This window comes from Meles meles, chromosome 21 (assembly GCF_922984935.1).
Source record: "Meles meles chromosome 21, mMelMel3.1 paternal haplotype, whole genome shotgun sequence".
NCBI classification, from domain to species: domain Eukaryota; kingdom Metazoa; phylum Chordata; class Mammalia; order Carnivora; family Mustelidae; genus Meles; species Meles meles.
In genome coordinates, this window is record NC_060086.1 from 7,413,526 (window position 1) to 7,429,806 (window position 16,281).

General features: G+C 49.7%; 1 protein-coding gene and 2 long non-coding RNA genes across 3 annotated transcripts; 2 read left to right on the plus strand and 1 right to left on the minus strand.

Annotated features, from left to right (window-relative positions):
• Window positions 1-1,441: 1,441 nt before the first annotated feature.
• On the minus strand, window positions 1,442-5,493 carry CCL26 (C-C motif chemokine ligand 26). The gene is made up of 3 exons (XM_045994255.1): window positions 5,256-5,493; window positions 5,048-5,162; window positions 1,442-1,827 (listed from the first exon to the last, which is right to left on the minus strand). The coding sequence occupies exons 1-3, from the start codon at window positions 5,326-5,328 to the stop codon at window positions 1,737-1,739; spliced, it is 279 nt and encodes a 92-aa protein (XP_045850211.1). The 5' UTR covers window positions 5,329-5,493; the 3' UTR covers window positions 1,442-1,736.
• On the plus strand, window positions 1,839-6,854 carry LOC123934218. The gene is made up of 3 exons (XR_006816749.1): window positions 1,839-4,433; window positions 5,927-6,036; window positions 6,767-6,854. It is a non-coding gene; the product is annotated as an uncharacterized LOC123934218 (long non-coding RNA).
• Window positions 6,855-14,170: 7,316 nt separating this feature from the next.
• On the plus strand, window positions 14,171-15,926 carry LOC123934219. Its single transcript, XR_006816750.1, has 3 exons — window positions 14,171-14,714; window positions 14,839-15,033; window positions 15,307-15,926. It is a non-coding gene; the product is annotated as an uncharacterized LOC123934219 (long non-coding RNA).
• Window positions 15,927-16,281: the final 355 nt, after the last annotated feature.

Sequence of the window (16,281 nt, forward strand, 5' to 3'; positions counted from 1 at the left end):
TTTTTTTGAGTAATAGAGAGAGTGAGAACACGAGAAAGGGGAGGGGCAGAGGAAGAGGGAGTAGCAGACTCCCTGCTGGACATGGAGCCTGACGTGGGGCTCCATCCCAGGACCCCAAGATCATGACCTGAGCTGAAGGCAGATGCTCTAATGACTGAGCCACCCAGGCACCCCTGGGTTTATTATTCTGCTCCTTGTTTGTTTTGTACTATCATTTTTGTGCCTTGTAACCATTGGCCGTCAAACCTTTGTAGGAATGATGAACCCAACGGGTGTTGCTGGCTCAAGGTTCAAGATGACCTCTAGCACTTACAACCTTGATTAGACAGAGACTCTAGATGGGAGATAACCCAAGAGTTCTTTCTCTGTACCCTTCCTTGTTACTGAAACACGGTCTTAAATGGCTTCCGTTTGCTATGCATTTTCCCTTTGACACACAACATGACAGCTGGGAAAGGTTCTTCCCCAAAGGACAAACGCACTAGATAGGGAAAGTCTGACTCTTGAACAGGGATGATTTCAAGAAAAGATCTTGATCAAAAGGGGGGAATGTGAAAACGAATAAAGGAAACCCCATTCATTAAAAATGAAGCAGGGACAGGGACAGAGGGCTGGCTCAGCAGGTGAAGTGTGTAACTCTTAATCTCAGAATCGTGAGCTCAAGCCCCACATTGGGCACGGAGCCTACTTAAATTTTAAAAAATGGAGTGGGAAGCCATGAAGCGGGGGACAACTCACGCACCACCATTCACACAGACCGGCAGGAAGAAGGGAGATGTCCTCTCCGCCAGGCAACCACAACCAATAAGAAGCCACAGCCACTCGTAGCTTTCATTTTCCTCTGATGAACTTTTGCTCGAAACAACCTTTCCCAACTTCCTCCTTTCCTTTGTAGAAGGATGTTTCCCTTTGTTCTCCCAACCTGCCCATGGTTCCCTCTAGTGTGCCGTTTCTCTATTCCAGAATAAATTCAATTGCTGTTCCCTAAGCTTTGTTGTTTACTTTCTAAGTTTGACAGTAGATAGATAATATATTTTTCAAAGATTTTATTTATTTGTCTATCTTTTGGGGGGGGGCATGGGGCAGAGGGAGAAGGAAAAAAAAGACTTTCAAACAGATTCTCCACTGAGCCTGGACCCTGGCGGGGGGCTCGATCTCACCACCCCAAGACCACGACCCGAGCCAATATCAAAGAGTCAGACGCTCAAATGACTGAGCCACCCAGGCGCCGCAATATTTATGTTTATTGATTATTGATTGACGCCTAATGAGAAAGCACTACCAAATACAGAGACATTTTATTTACCCAGCACCAATAGGTCAGGAGGGATTACACAGAATTTAATTTTCTAAATAACATAAACTTACCTCTCTAAATAATATGAAAACATTTGATGGGCATTTTGCCAAAATATATCTCCCTGGCTTTTTTTTGGGGGGGGGGGGGTTACAGAAACATAAGGCAGAATTCCACACCAGCGCTGGTGCAGGGAACCAGCCAAAAATATTGACTCCGTTTCTTTCCTTTGGAGAAGACTCATGTTTTACTGAATAAGAATGTTTAGGAGCAAATCAAAACTTAATGGAAAAAACCATTAAAATCTTTATTATAAACCTCCCCTCCTCCTCAGTCCCACAGAAACTTCTGCTGAAGAAAATTTCCAGGTTCCGCCAAGGACAGCAAGGGTCAAGAGCAGGGCCCAGGTGCCCCTGGGCTTAAAATCCAACAGTTTCCATCACTGCTGTTCTCTGAGTAAAGAAATGTATCTTTGCACCCATTTTTCCTTTGGCTGGGCACAGACTTTATGGCCTTTCTTGGTAGTGAATCTGTGGAAAGGAGAAGCTGACGGTCAATACAGAGAACTTTGCTTCCTACAGAGCTGGGAAGGGCGGGGGTCAGCCCCTTGATTCACTTTTTCTCGCCTTTCTGCAGCTGTTAGAGCCTCCGCTCCCTCTTCTGGTCCTCGATTCCCCCTCTGCCCTGTTTTCTACTGGAGGCCATGCTCCCAGGCCCACCTCCCCCAGGAAATAATTTCCAACAGCTTCAGTCCAAAGCATGTAGCCTGGACCATCCCTCTTAATTCTTTTGTTTTAACACAGAAGCTTTATGGAGATGTAATTCACACGCCGTGCCGTTCACCCTTTTAAAGTGTATCAATGCTAATTCATTGGTTTTGAGTAGATCCATGCATGATACCACCATTCATTTTATCTTTTTAAGTTTTTTTTAATTTATTTGACAGACAGAGATCACAAGTAGGAGACAGGCAGAGAGACAGGAGGAAGCAGACTCCCCGCACTGAGCAGAGAGCCCGATGCGGGGCTCGATCCCAGGACCTTGAGATCATGACCTGAGACGAAGACAGAGGCTTTAACCGACTGAGCCACCCAGGTGCCCCCCACCATTCATTTTAGAACATAAGCCTGACCACCCTCCTCCCACCAAAAGTCTTTATAATTTTTGATTCGTGGAGTCGTAGCACGTCAGGTCTTCAAGCAAAAACACGAGGTCAAAGCCTGTCGTGCTGTTCCATTCTTAATCACATTATCATGGGTTGTTGGCTACGGCTGTTTATATAGGATTCCTACATTCCTTATGGCACTGTGCGCTCATGAAGAGTGAGGGTCCTGCTTGATATCCTGAGTGTCTTCCAGCCCCAGATGTGATGGAAGACTAAGTCAGGGGTTCTCCAGCCTGGAGCAGCTCACAGGGCCCAGCAGTATTTATGGGGCTGGGGGAGCGCCAAGGTTGGCCCCATGCCGGGGAGAAGAGCCAGAATAATATGGGGCGCCTGGGTGGCTCAGTCATTAAGCAGCTGCCTTCAGCTCAGGTCATGATCCCGGGGTCCTGGGATCGAGCCCCTCCTTGGGTTCTCTGCTCAGCAGGAAGCCCGCTTCTCCGTCTCCTACTCTCCCTGCTTGTGCTCCCTCTCTCGCTGTGTCGCTCTCTGTCAAATAAATAAATAAAATCTTAAAGAAAGAAGATGGGAAAATGGGGGAGAAAGAGGACTTTGTGAACCTTTGAGATTTCTTTGACATCATTGAAAGATGGGGGTTTGTGCCCCTTCCCCTCGAATTAAGGCCAACCTTAGGGACGGGTTGACCAGTAGGTCGCAGCAGAGCCGACGCTGTGTGACCTCATAGGCTACACCACAGAAGGTTATCGAGCTTCTGCCTGGTTCACTGGGACGCTTACAGTGGCGCTTTGAACCAGCTTGTAAGGAGGGCCCCAGCTCAGGTAACCACACCCCGTGGAAGCCCAAAGTGCCCAAACAGAGACACCATGCGGAGAGGCCCCAAAGAGAGACGCCGTCCCATCTCATCCCCAAAGAGAGACGCCGGCTCCAGCGCCATCTGACTGTACCCCCACAACAGATGCCACGCCAGACCATCCGGCCAAGCCCTGCCGAAAGTCCTGTCCCACAGAGATCGGAAAGTGATCACTGTTGTATTAACCGCTGAGTTTTGGTGTGGTCCGTCACGCAGTGACTGATAACTGATGTTGGCCTCTCCCCTTCCCTTTACAAATGAGGAAACTTGACTTGCCAAAGGTCACATAGCTTATAAGTGACAGAGCCCCCGCTTTGAGCCCAGCTCAGGGCTCTTTGCAAAGCGTTACAAGTTGACATCTGAAAAGTCCCAGAAAGCTTTAAATCAAGACCCCAAGGAGAAGCCTCTGAGCCCCGGAGTATGCCCCTCCACAACCGGGCACTCATGCGTCCCTTTCCTGTTCCTAACTATCTCAGAACAATGACATTCAGGGCTGCCACGGGAGCCCTTCCCACTGCCTCTGCACCACGCTCTGCTGTCCGGGAACCCCACGCCCTTGGGAGCAGGAACCATCCCTTCCCCGTGTGTTTGCATTCAAAGATAGCTTCCAGCTGGCAAGCGTCTTCTATGGGCAGGCACAGCGCCAAAGACTTTGCCTGTGATATCGCGTTTAGTCCTGCCGGGGGCCCTCTCCCAATACTGACGAGCCCGGCGTGATTTGGCTCCTGTCTGCCTGTCCGTCTGTAGGCGACATGTCCAACACACCTGCGGCTCTCTGCCCGGCACATCCTTGTCCCGCTTGGGAACGCCATTCCCACTTATCCTTAGGGGGGGTCTCAGTGCACATGCCGTGTCCTCTGGGAGACCTTCCCCACGCCAAGTTAGGTCCTCGTGTGACGGTGATGGGGGCTCGCAGAATATACCAACCCAAAATATGCCACTTTGGCAGAAGCGTTATTTTGAACTAAAGACACTTCAAAAAAAAAAAAAAAATCCAGCAGGTACTAGAAGGGTGTTCCGACTTCCTCTTTCTCCCCTGAAAGCAGGAAATAGAATTCCCATGTGAAAGCTATCCTTCCTGTACCAGGAGGAAAGAAATACTCCTATTGCCAGAGATAGGAAGTCAAAGCCAAGAGAATTCTTTACCAACAGACCTTGTTAAGGTAAGTCTTACTGTCCCGTACAGCCTACCCTAGAGATTTTAGTCGTATTTGCACAATCCACTCTCTCTGTTCAAGCTAGCTTAAAAGCACTTGGGTTTTGCCACTCCTTTGGGGTTTCATTTTCCTATGGGGGCTCCCGTGTACGTGTAAAAATTTGTGGGCCTTTTTTTTCCTGTTAATCTCTCTTAGGTCAATTTCCTTCTCAGGCTCCCCCGGAGCCCCTAAGAGGGCTGAGATAAAGTTTTGCCTCCCCTGCAAGACACATTCCCCCCTGCTCTTTCTTCATTACATTATCTACTTCGTGCAAATGCCTTTAACAGCCTTTTCTTACACTAGGATTAAGGTCTATAACGGCTGTCCGTTTTCCTTTTTATACCCAGCACTTAGCACGTTGTTTGCCGCGCGGTATGAAAGCTAGGAAGCCAAGGCTCCAGGGTCACACTCGTTAGTGGCGGAGGCAAAGTGACAACCCAAGTGACCAGAGTCCCATCCTGAGTCTCATCGTGGCGCTGTGTGTGTGTGTGTGTGTGGTGGGGGGACGGTCTGCCCTGCCCAGCACCCAGGCACTCACGTGGCTGGTGAGGACCCTGAAAGTCCAAATAAGAAATACTCACATCACAGCCTGCTGGGGGCAGCTGCTCCTGGTGAATTTATAGGAACGCACCCACTTCCAGGGAAGGATCTTGTGGCTGTATCTGAAGCAGCAGAACTTGGCTATATCACTGCCACCTAGAAAACAGGGAGAGGAAGGAGCTGGGAGGGGGGCACCCTTTGCTTCCCCGCGCAGCCCACCCCGGGGAAGGGAGTGGGACGGCTCCATACGTGTGGCTACTCCAGAATGGACACTGAGAATGAAGATCAGGAGGACAAGAAAGCCAACCGCAAAGCTCTTCATGGTGCTGTAAGCTGGACCCTTCCCAGCCTTCTCCCCCAATTCCTCCTGACTCCACCTGGCCCCCTTTTATAGGGTTAAGTTGTCTGGGAAGAGGCTTCCAGAGAAATTTGTGGTTGAGAACAAAAGCAGCTTTTTTGACCCTACCGCGGAGAAGCAACCTGATACCTTTGGAAGAAGATTGGAAGGAAAGGAAAAGGCGTCGGAGGGAAGGGGAGGAGCCAGCACACCATTGGGAGTTTCCTCCCCAGTGTTTTTGTCCGAACCAATGCTTTGTTGTTTGAAAAGCAAAAATGGAGGAAATGAAGTAATGGTTCTCCAGAACTGACTTAAAATACTTTAGAACACAGTGAATTTCCTGCATTGATTTCTGGCTCTCGACCAAAACTTTCTTTGCTTTTTAAGTACAGGTTATCTCTCTCTCTCTTTTGTAGAGATATTATTTACTGATTTGAGAGAGAGAGAGCACGAGAGGGGGAAGGGCCAGAGGGGGAAGAGTTAGAGGGAGAAGCAGACTCCCTGGTGAGTAGGGACTCAGTCCTGGGACTTTGGGATCATGACCGGAGCCTACGTCAGACACTTAACCGAATGTGCCCCCCAGGGACCCCAGCATGGCTTATCTCTGGATGACGCATGGACACTCTCGGGACACCATCGATCGTAGAGCAGTCTGGTCACAACAACAAAGGTTCAAGAACAAGGCTCTGGCAGGTACCTGTCCTATCTTCTCAGTGCCACCCATCATGCGACCCTTGGTGCCAGAAGTTTTGGGGGCACTTAGAGCTATCTCCTCTGGTTTAGAGGTTCCCAAACCTGGCAGAACATCACAATTGCCTGGAGCCTGAAAAAAAAAAGAAAACACCCAAAGATATTCTCTGTTCCTGCTTTGTACCTCCTGGGTCAGGGTCTTTGGGAGACACACCCAGGAATCTATATTTTAGCCAGATTTGACTAAAATGGGGAAAATGTATTCTAGAGTGGGGCTGTGAATTTCACCAAGTCTCAGGGAGGGGTAGAGTGGGACTTTCAGATCTGTATCTACCACCAACACCCCCCCCCCCATCCAATAATGCTCCGCTGGGGCTTTAAAATTTTGAGTTTAAGGCAAAAAAAAAAAAATCCACTAACCATCTAGAACCACAGACTTTTTGAGATCTAACTGGGACCCTTTAAAACAGCACCACCCCCTCCCCCAACACCTCAGTCTTCCAGACTATTCTGACTGTGGTTCTAAACTCACTGTTGACCTTGTCTCAATCCAAGGCAGTTCTGACTTTGACAAAATGCTTTTAGGTTCTCCTTAAAATTTGGCTGAAATCTGTATTTCCATAGCCTCTGCTCTGTTCAAAAATGCCTACTTCCTCTTCTTTTGGAAGATGAGCAAATTGAGGTTTTGGCAGATTTGAAGACCACTGTTTTCATTTGGGTTCCCCTAAAACAGGTGCTGACACAAGGACCCCCAGCGTCAGCAATTTGTGAAGGTGGTAATTCCAGAAGACACCGGTTGGGGAGAGCAGACAGCAGGTGGGAAAGGGAGGGCACCAACACAGGGGTGGGGGGTCAAGCAAGTCACTGTCTTGGGCAGCTGAAGCTTGGTGGCTCTGAGGGGTTCGGGGACCCATGCAGGACAAACCTGAGTCGGCCCGACTGTGGGGTGAGGAAGTGGGGATATTAACACTCCACGTCTCTTCATGTCTTTGGTTGAGGGTGGGATCCCGCATCTCTGTCTTGTCCTACAACCAGACTGAGTGCTCTGTGATGAGGGTAACAGCCCTTAAGCAGGGCAGGTGTCCTTGATAAGCAGCCTTGACTCACAGAAATGAGAGATAAGGGGTTATAAATGGGCCTCCAACGGCACCTGCTACCATTATTATGTTTGTCCTTGAATATTCTCTCTAGCAGGTTAAGCCTCCCGGCCCATGCCTTCAGTTGGCCCTGCACCATCCCTCACCACCTTCATACACCAGTTCCCTCTTCAGTAGCTTCCGTGTGCTGGCGATCCAAAGCTTTCATAGATGGAACGCAATAGACACTAACCATGAGGGGCTGACAGAGACTTGATCAGTTGCACTGTAGTCAGAATTTGGAACTTTTCTTCATTGAAAGGCACCGATAAGAGAGTGAAAAGGTGGGGGGGGGTTGGGTAGATTTTTGCCCTATGTCTGTACTAGGTTGAAGAGTGTCTCCCCCAAATTCATGACACTTTGGAACTTTGGAATGCAATCTTATTTGAAAAACAGGGTCTTTGCAGCTGCAATTAGTTAAGAGGAGATCCTATTGGATTGGGATAGGCTCTTGTGATATTGTGGTTTATAATAAATATATATTTGGTCGCAGCTCCTAAAACCTTCGTAAATTTCTTTCTTTCCCTTTTTAAATTTATTTTAGAGAGAGAGAGAGAGCAGGTAAGGGGCAGAGGGAGAGGGAGAGACTTAAGCAGATTCCTCGCTGAATGCAGGGACCAAGGCAGTGTTCAGTCCCACAACCCTGCGGTCACCACCTAAGCTGAAACCAAGAGTCAGATGCCACCCAGGTGCCCCAAACCCCTGTAATTTTCTAAGCTGGGAGCCACCACGTGCTAGGAAAAGAAGAGGAAGGATTCTTCCCTAAAACCTTCGGAGGGAGCCTGGCCCTGCCAACACCTCGATTTCAGACGCCCAGCCTCCAGAGCCATGAGAGGACAGACGTCTGTTGTTTTATGCCACCCAGTTTGGGGTAATTTGTTACGGAGGCTCTAAGGCACTAATACAACATATTTCTGTAAAAGGACTGGAATTCAGAATATTTTTTTTAAAAACCTACAAATCCAAAAAAAGATGACATAATAGAGAAATGGCTGAAACTTGAACAATTTCTGAAGGAGGAAACCCCAATGATGAATGAAAGAGGCCTCATTCTATTAGTCCTCAGAGAAATGCAGATTGAAACCACAATACAAATCTGCGCATGCCCCAGGAGATGGCTCACAGGAAACAGATGGGAAATATCAAGAGCCAATGAGGACATGGCCCTGGAAACATACCATGGTGGGAGTGGCAAAAAATGGGCGCTCTTTACTACTGGTGAACGTACCTGTTCTCTATAACCCGGCAGTTCTACTCCTAGGATTTGAAGCGTACTGATCAGAAAAGGGTACATGTGGGGCTCAGTTGGTTAAGCAACTGCCTTCAGCTCAGGTCATGATCCCGGAATCCTGGGATCAAGTCCCTCATTGGGCTCCCAGCTCCATGGGGAGTCTGCTTCTCCCTCTGACCTTCTCCCCTCTCATGCTCTCTCTCTCTCTCTCTCAAATAAATAAAATCTTAAAAAAAAAAAAAAAGAAATGAGTACATGTGTTTGCCCAAAGACATTGTTCCTCATAATCCCAAACTGGAAGTTGTGCAAGTATCTGTCAACGGTGCAGTGGAAAATGAATTGTGGTTTGTTAACACTGTCCACTGAAATCATCATGAGAATGGACTACGGTTACACGTATTATGCTGAGGAAGAGAAGCCAGATGTGAAAGACAAATGTGTTCGGATCCCATGGGCATAGAGTACCAATGAATCAGAGCTAACCCATAATGATGGCGGTGAGAATTCTGGTTATCTTTAGGAAATAACCAGTGGTAAGGGAGGCCCGAGGGGAGTTCCGAGGGAGACTGATACTCTCTGGTGCACCTTTTTATCTCGTGACAATTGGTTGAGTTGTCCCTGTATGGATTTACGTACTTTTCTGTATTTCAATACATTCTTGAAGGAGAAGAGAGCAATATGGCAGACGAATTAGTGAATCCTGACCCCTGCGCTATCCCCGTCCCCCCCCACCCCCCGCCACCAGCCTCTTCTCTACGGTTGAAGCCTGCGCCCCCCACCCTCCAGCCTGCTGGCTGGGCTCCCACCGCGGGTGTGTGGATCTCTCAGAACCCTCAATCCCATATGGTTCCCCAGGTGTGGACTGTAATCGGCGTTTCCCACTGCTCTGGGCAGGCTTCCGGACCCAGGCCTGCTGTTTTGCTGTCACTCGTCTGGTCTGTCCCTCTAGGTCCACCTTCCCTAGCTGAGTTGCCTCTCCTGGATTCCCCTCATTATAGACCGATTGTGTTTCCTAACCCCCAGTGTAACTGTATTTGGAGATAAAACCCTTAAAGGGGTAATTAAGGGGAGGGGTGGGGCCCTGATCCAGTAGGACCGGTGTCCTTGTGAGAAGAGAAAGAGAGGCTGGGGATGTGTGCATGCAGAGAAAGGGCCATTTGGAGTCACCGTGAACAGGTGACCGCCTGCACGCCAAGAAGAGAAGCCTCGGGAGAAACCAGACCCGCTGACACCTTGATCTTGGCTTTCTAGCCCCAGAACTATAAGAAATAGATGCCTGTTGTTTAAGACCCTCATCTGTGGTATTCCTTATGGGTTCTCCCAGAAGCAGATCCCGAGGCAAGGATTTGAGGGCACACAATGTATTTTGGAGGAGATCACAAGAAATAGAAGGCAGCCAGTGAAGGAAGGGTGTCTTACAGAGCGGGTTACCACTGCCCGCAACCCTGGCTAGATCCCGCTGGAACTTTTAGATGGGAGTTAGAATCACAGAAACAGAACAGAGGGAGCTGGGCCATTCATCCTCCTCTTCCCAGGGCCGCGACCTTGGGTCCTTGGACCTCACGTGGAGGACCTCAGGCACGTGTGGATGGAGGGTGGGGCAGGGATGGTGGGAACAGAAGGGTGGGGGGCCGAGGGGATGTGGGCTGGGCACTGCAGGTATCCACGACGTGAGGACTAATGGGTTGAAACAGAAAATCCCTCCTCTTGGGGGCAGAACGCCGCATTCTGTGTCTGCAAAGACTCCACCCTCCAGGTCTCTGACTCATGTTACCTCTTCCGGGAAGCCTTCCTCCATCCTTCCTTCCGAGCCGGATCGGGCGGTCGTCTTCTGGCTCCACGTGGTATAGCGTTGAATTGCGGATGGAACTTCCCACACACATCAGCTTACCTGGCTGCCTGCCTTCTTGGACGGTGAGTTCTTTCCATTCATTTCTTCACTGAATCATCCATTCGCCAGATTTTTTTTTTAAAGATTTTATTTATTTATTTGACAGAGATCACAAGTAGGCAGAGAGGCAGGCAGAGAGAGAGGAGGAAGCAGGGTCTCCACGGAGCAGAGAGCCCGATGCAGGGCTCGATCCCAAGTCCCTGGGATCATGACCTGAGCTGAAGGCAGAGGCTTTAACCCACTGAGCCACCCAGGCGCCCCTCGACAGATTTTTTTTAACGATGTTATTTATTTATGAGAGAGAGAGTGTGAGTGTGTGTGCATGTGTGTCTGTGTGTGTGTGAGAAAGCGCACAGCAGGGGAGAGAGGCAGAGGGAAAAGGAAGAAGCAGGCTCCCCACTGAGCAGAGAGCCTGAGGCGGGGCTCGATCCCAGGACCCTGGGATCACAACCTGAACCAAAGGCAGATGCTTAACCAACTGAGCCACCCAGGCACCCCAACAGATGATTTTTTTTCTCTCCAAGCTGTCCTAGATGCTGAGATCCAGAGGTAGATGAGACAGATGTGGTCCCTGCTTGTATATGTTCCAGTGGAGGGAAAAGACATCAAACAGAAAACAATTACCCAATAAATTATGAATTATACCCGGGGCGTGTACTTTGAAGGAGAAGCATAGGGAGCTTTAGGAATGTACATTGAGGGACTCTGAATGAAGCCAAGGGGTCAGAAGAGCCTTCCTTTAAGGAAAGTGACCGTTGCACTCAGCCTTGAAGGACAACGTGCTGGTTATTGTCCGTTTGCCCGTGCAACTCATCATCAGGGAGTCAAGAAAGATTCTCGTTTGTCTCCACAAGCTTTTGGCACAGTCTGGAATCCCTTTATGTAACAAATGTTTGCCGGGTTCTTGCCAGGTGTCCAGGCACTGCCCAAGACCCTGCAGGTACATGGTGGACAGGCAAGACCAAAGTTGAGTGAAACGGAAGTCTGCCTATGGTCCTGGTTATCAGGGAGAGGCCGGAAGGGGGCCCAGTGTGGGCGGAGGGTTTCCCCAGAGCTGGGCAACTCCCCGCAGGCTGTAGGCACCCTCTTTGTTCGAGCCTGCTAGATGCAGAGTGGAGTCCAGCAAAGAAAAACTCGCCTCCTGGAATCAGAGAAGACAAACCTGTCTTCTGTTTGTGTGTTACCCGTCCGTTACTCCATTTATCCCCAGAGCCGTCCCGCGAGGGAGGTTTTATCACGCCAACCCTCTCCATCCAAGGGGCCCGAGATTCCAAGAGGAGAGGTGATTTGTTCAAGGTCACACGGCCAGCAGGTGGTAGGGCCAAGGTTCAAAGCCAAGTCTGTCTCATGCCTGTGGCCTCTTCTGCCTCGCGGAGCCTTCTAGGGTTCTGACCCCTGCCCCCGTGCCGCCTCCCTGAGAAAGGGACTCAAGGTTAGCCTGCTCCAGATTCTGTCCTGGAGCCGAAACTACCCTGCGATGAAGGGAGACTATCAAAGCAAAGGACAAATAATGGATAGATAAGTTACGGCACCTGCCAAGGCTGCAAGTGTGGGCACGCTTTCAAAGAACGAGTGTGAAAAGGGAAATGAAAACAGTCCCATGATTCACAATGTCTTAAACATCAAAACAAACCTCGGCTTACTGGGCAAAGGCGGCTCTTCCTGATTCGGAGGAGGCCCACGAGAAGTTTCTCCTGGTGATCCACAGCAGGGGTCTCTGGGCGCTCCTGTGGCCTGGCCCTATCTGCAGCGTCTGCCCAAGAAGCCCATATTCCGCAGGGCTTTTGCCGCTCAGAAGTTGGAAAGCCAGGAGAATGATGGGATTTCTAGGGAATACTAGTTACAGGATGTCTTTTCTTGGATCCAGAAAATGTAGAGGCCAGAAAGGCATGATCTGAGTGTGGCAAAGCAACGGCAGCAGAAGGACAGATGGGATTGGGTAGGAGCAAAGGAGAAAGGGGAGCTGGGGAGTGTGGGGGAGCAGGCTGAGCCTTCAGGGGGTCCTCTCGCTGTCCCGTGCACGCTGAGCTGGTGAGGACACCCCCCCCACACACACACACAGTTTCAGGAGGTGAAAATCTTCAAGTCAGAACGAGGGTGTTTCCTGGAATCGATTAGACCTATCATTCTTGGAAGTTAGATAACTCTTCACAGAGGTTCAACCCCGAGAAACAAAGCCACAGAATTCTGTGGAACAAATAGCTTTGCAAAATCTAAAAGCGGATTCTGGCAAAACATCTCTCCCTCTGCCAACAGTCTCTCCAAGCAGGTCTGTTTCCAAGAAGGAAGTGGGGACAGGGAAGACAGAGAAGCCGCCTTTCTAGAAGCACCGATTCTCTCCATGCACTGTCCTCTCAGCAGGTGGATGGAGTCTTCCTGAGCCCAGGAGGAAGGCTGGCTGGTTGGGGAGAGAAGAGAAATCGGTGGGGAGGAGAGGAAGGAGTGGTAGGAGGGAAGGGGATAGAGGGAAGAGCTGAAACTTGGAAAATTCAAAGGCTTTGAACAAATATAAGACATAATGACATCCTCACCTTAATTTTTCCACTGCAGCCGACACCTGAAAAGCAGAAGCAACTGAGACCATAGAACTTCATATTAATCTCAGGTGTATATGTCTATGTATATATTGTGAAATCGTCACTCTAGTAAGTTACCACCCGTCCCCACGCATAGTTACAATTCTTTCCCTGCACTTTGTTCTCTCTTAGCGACTTTCGAATAGGCGATACAGTTTCATTAACTCCAGCTCCCCTGCTGCACCTGGGATCCCCAGGACTTACTCATCGTATAACGGGGGTCTGCACCTTTCGACCACCCACACTCATTTCACGCGCCCACCCCACCCCACCTGCCTCTGGCGACCACCCATCTGTTCTCGGTCTCTGTGAGTTCTTTTCTTTTTTCCTAAAGATTCCACAGTTTGACTCTTGTGGACACTGCTGCTGTGAACACTGGGGTGCAGGTGCCCCTTCTTTCCGCTACGTCTGTATCTTTGGGGTAAATACCCAGTAGTGCAATTGCTGGGTCATAGGGCAGCTCAATTTTCAATGTCTTGAGGAACCTCCATGCTGTTTCCAGAGTGGCTGCACCAGCTTGCATTCCCACCAACAGTGCAGGAGGGTTCCCCTTTCTCTGCATCCTTGCCAACACTTGTTTCCTGTCTTGTTAATTTTGGACATTCTGACTGGTGAGAGGTGGTATCTCCTTGTGGTTTTGATTTGTATTTCCCTGATGCCGAGTGACGCTGAACATTTTCTGACGTGTCTGTGTGGTGACTGAACGCTGGCGGTCACACACAACTGATGAATCATTGGACACGACGTCAAAATCTAATGATGTACGCTGTGTTGGCTAATTGAACATGAAAAAAGAAAAGATTCCACATATCAAGGAGATCATACAGTGTTTTTCTCTTCCTGCCTAATCTACTCCACTTTGCACCACGCTCTCGAGGTCCATTCGTGCTGGCAAAAATGGCAGCATTTTTTACGGCTGAATTCGGTTCCATTGCATATATAAAATCTCCTTTTCTTTATCCATCCATCCGTCCGTGGACACTCAGGTTGCATCCGTATCTTGGTCCTTGTGAATTAAGGCTGCAGCCAACGTAGGGACGTGCCTATCTTTTCAAGTTCAGTGTTTGCTGGATCATATGGTAGCTCTATTTTTATCTTTTTCCTAAAGATTTTATTTATTTATTTGAGAGAGAGAGAGATCGTGAGGGGGAGAGAGAGAGAGAGATCGTGAGGGGGAGAGGTCAGAGGGAGAAGCAGGCTCCCGGCGGAGCAGGGAATCCAATGCGGGATTTGATCCCAGGACTCCAAGATCATGACCGGAGCTGAAGGCAGTCACCCAACCAACTGAGCCACCCAGGCGCCCCTGGTACCACTATTTTTAATTCTTTGAGGGTCCTCCATACTGTTTCCCACAGTGGGTGCAAGGATTTGGACAACTTTTTTTAAAAGATTGCAGATTTCCCCATGGCATTCCGGTAAGAGCCTGAGTCACCGTGAGTAAGGTGGAGTCTAGGAGTCTGGATTTAAAGCTTCCCAGCAGATTCACAGCCCAGCGAGGATGGAGAACGGCTGGTAGGTGTTTCCGTCTCTTTCCCACCCCTTGGCCTCAAGACCTCAAATGCTCCCTTCCTGTTCTGCTCTTGGGTTACAATACAACCTTTTGACATACCAGCTGTGTGCTTAGCAAAGAGCTTTTAACTCACTTCTAATGAATCATAACAGGTTTTGCTGGGGGCAGGGTGCTCTCCCAAACACAGGTCAACTTTGCTCTAACATGGCCACAGATTGAACCCAGCTCCACGGCCAGCTCCTACCACACCCTCCATCTCCGGAATGTCTCCTTCCCAAGAGAGCTTGAGAAAGAATGTGGGTGACTCAGTGTCATTGTGCTGGTGGCCTGTCCAGAGGTAGGGCAAGAGAGTATTATGTCATCACGTAAGACTGGCCATCTGGGGGGTACGTCCCATGTGCCTTCCTGAGTCCTCACCATCAACCCATGAGATAAACCCTTCTATTATGCCCCTTTTACAGAGGTGCAAAGTGAGGCCAGACTATACAACTTCTTTGTGGAAATAAACAAAGACCACCCAGATGAAGACAAAGACGTTCTCCATGCAGAGCTTGCTACAGCAAGAGAGGCAGCCGCTCTGATGTATGTTTGGCAGAGACTCCCAGACAGACCAGGGACTGGGGGGAGCCCCAGAGTGGCCAAAAGGGAAGGCTCAGGTATGCTCTCATTGGAGGGGTTGGCAGGGAGAAAGAAGCGTCTTGTGTATTTGATTTGGGAATAGAGTTGGCTCTCTCTCTGGTTGGTCTTGAGTTGGAGAAAGCAGGGAAAAAACAGGAAGCTGGCCGTCTCCAGCCAAGTCGTGATGGTTCTGGGCTGGCGGTTGCCAGGACCTTGGGTCAGAGTTCTGTTGTCATCTACGGTCTGGCCATTGTCCGTTTGCATCTCGGCCTCTCATCCCTGAAGGCTCCAGCTCTCGTCCATCCCTACAGATACGCTCTTCTCACTAGAGGGGAGTCTCGGTCACCATTCAGATGGCAACTCTGTGCTAAGGACTGCTGCACGCCCCCCTCGACACACACCAGAACGTCCCCTCCTTTGAACTGCTAGCCCTACTCTTAGTTCTGCTTCGAAGTGGCATTACAAGAACCTCGAGATCAGCCGCACACTGAATGTCTCTGGCCACGCCTTCTGTGGGCTCTTCAGACTCCGTGTCTCAAGGCTCCTTTGGAGCAGAGAAAGGCTGCTCTGCTCCCCATCCCCCCTGCAGAACCCGCACGCCTCCCCCCCCTCCCCCCGGCGAGCTACGACCAACGGAGCAAGCGGGGCTGTGATGCTAAGGAGGTGGGTCTCACACCACTTTCCAGAAACTTCCACTCAAATTGCTCTCTGCCTGCTGATGCTCCCTTACAGGCTTCTTTCCTTTGCCTTGCATCACCTCCCCACCTTCCTGAGGTCACTCCCCATCCCTCCAGGGCATAATCTTGGCTCGGGAATCTTCCTCTTGTGATCCGCTTCCAGGGAAAACGGCTTATTGTCCCCATTTTACAGATGAGAGAAACTGAGTCTCAGAGAACTTAAGTGACGTATGTCAAGGTCATGCAGCTTATGAGCTAGGATTGGTACCAAACCCACACTGCTCCTGATTTGTGAGTGTGTGTGTGTGTGTGTGATTTTCTCCTCAATTCTCTGAAGCCAAAAGACCATCTTTTTCATTTCATAGCCTTGTGCAATAATGTGCTTGGTTGAAAAGTTTCTAAAAATTTAATTGAACCCAGCTGTGCATGAACGGTTTACAAAGTTCACAGCAGGACTCCCAAGGGCAGGCCAAGATCACTCCCAGGATGTCCTGGACTCGGGCTGCCTTTATCCCCTCTGATGGGCAACTCAGGATGCTCTCTGGGACACCCACTCCATTGTTCATACCCCAACCCTGTCCCTCCAGGAAGAGAACAGTCAAGACACAA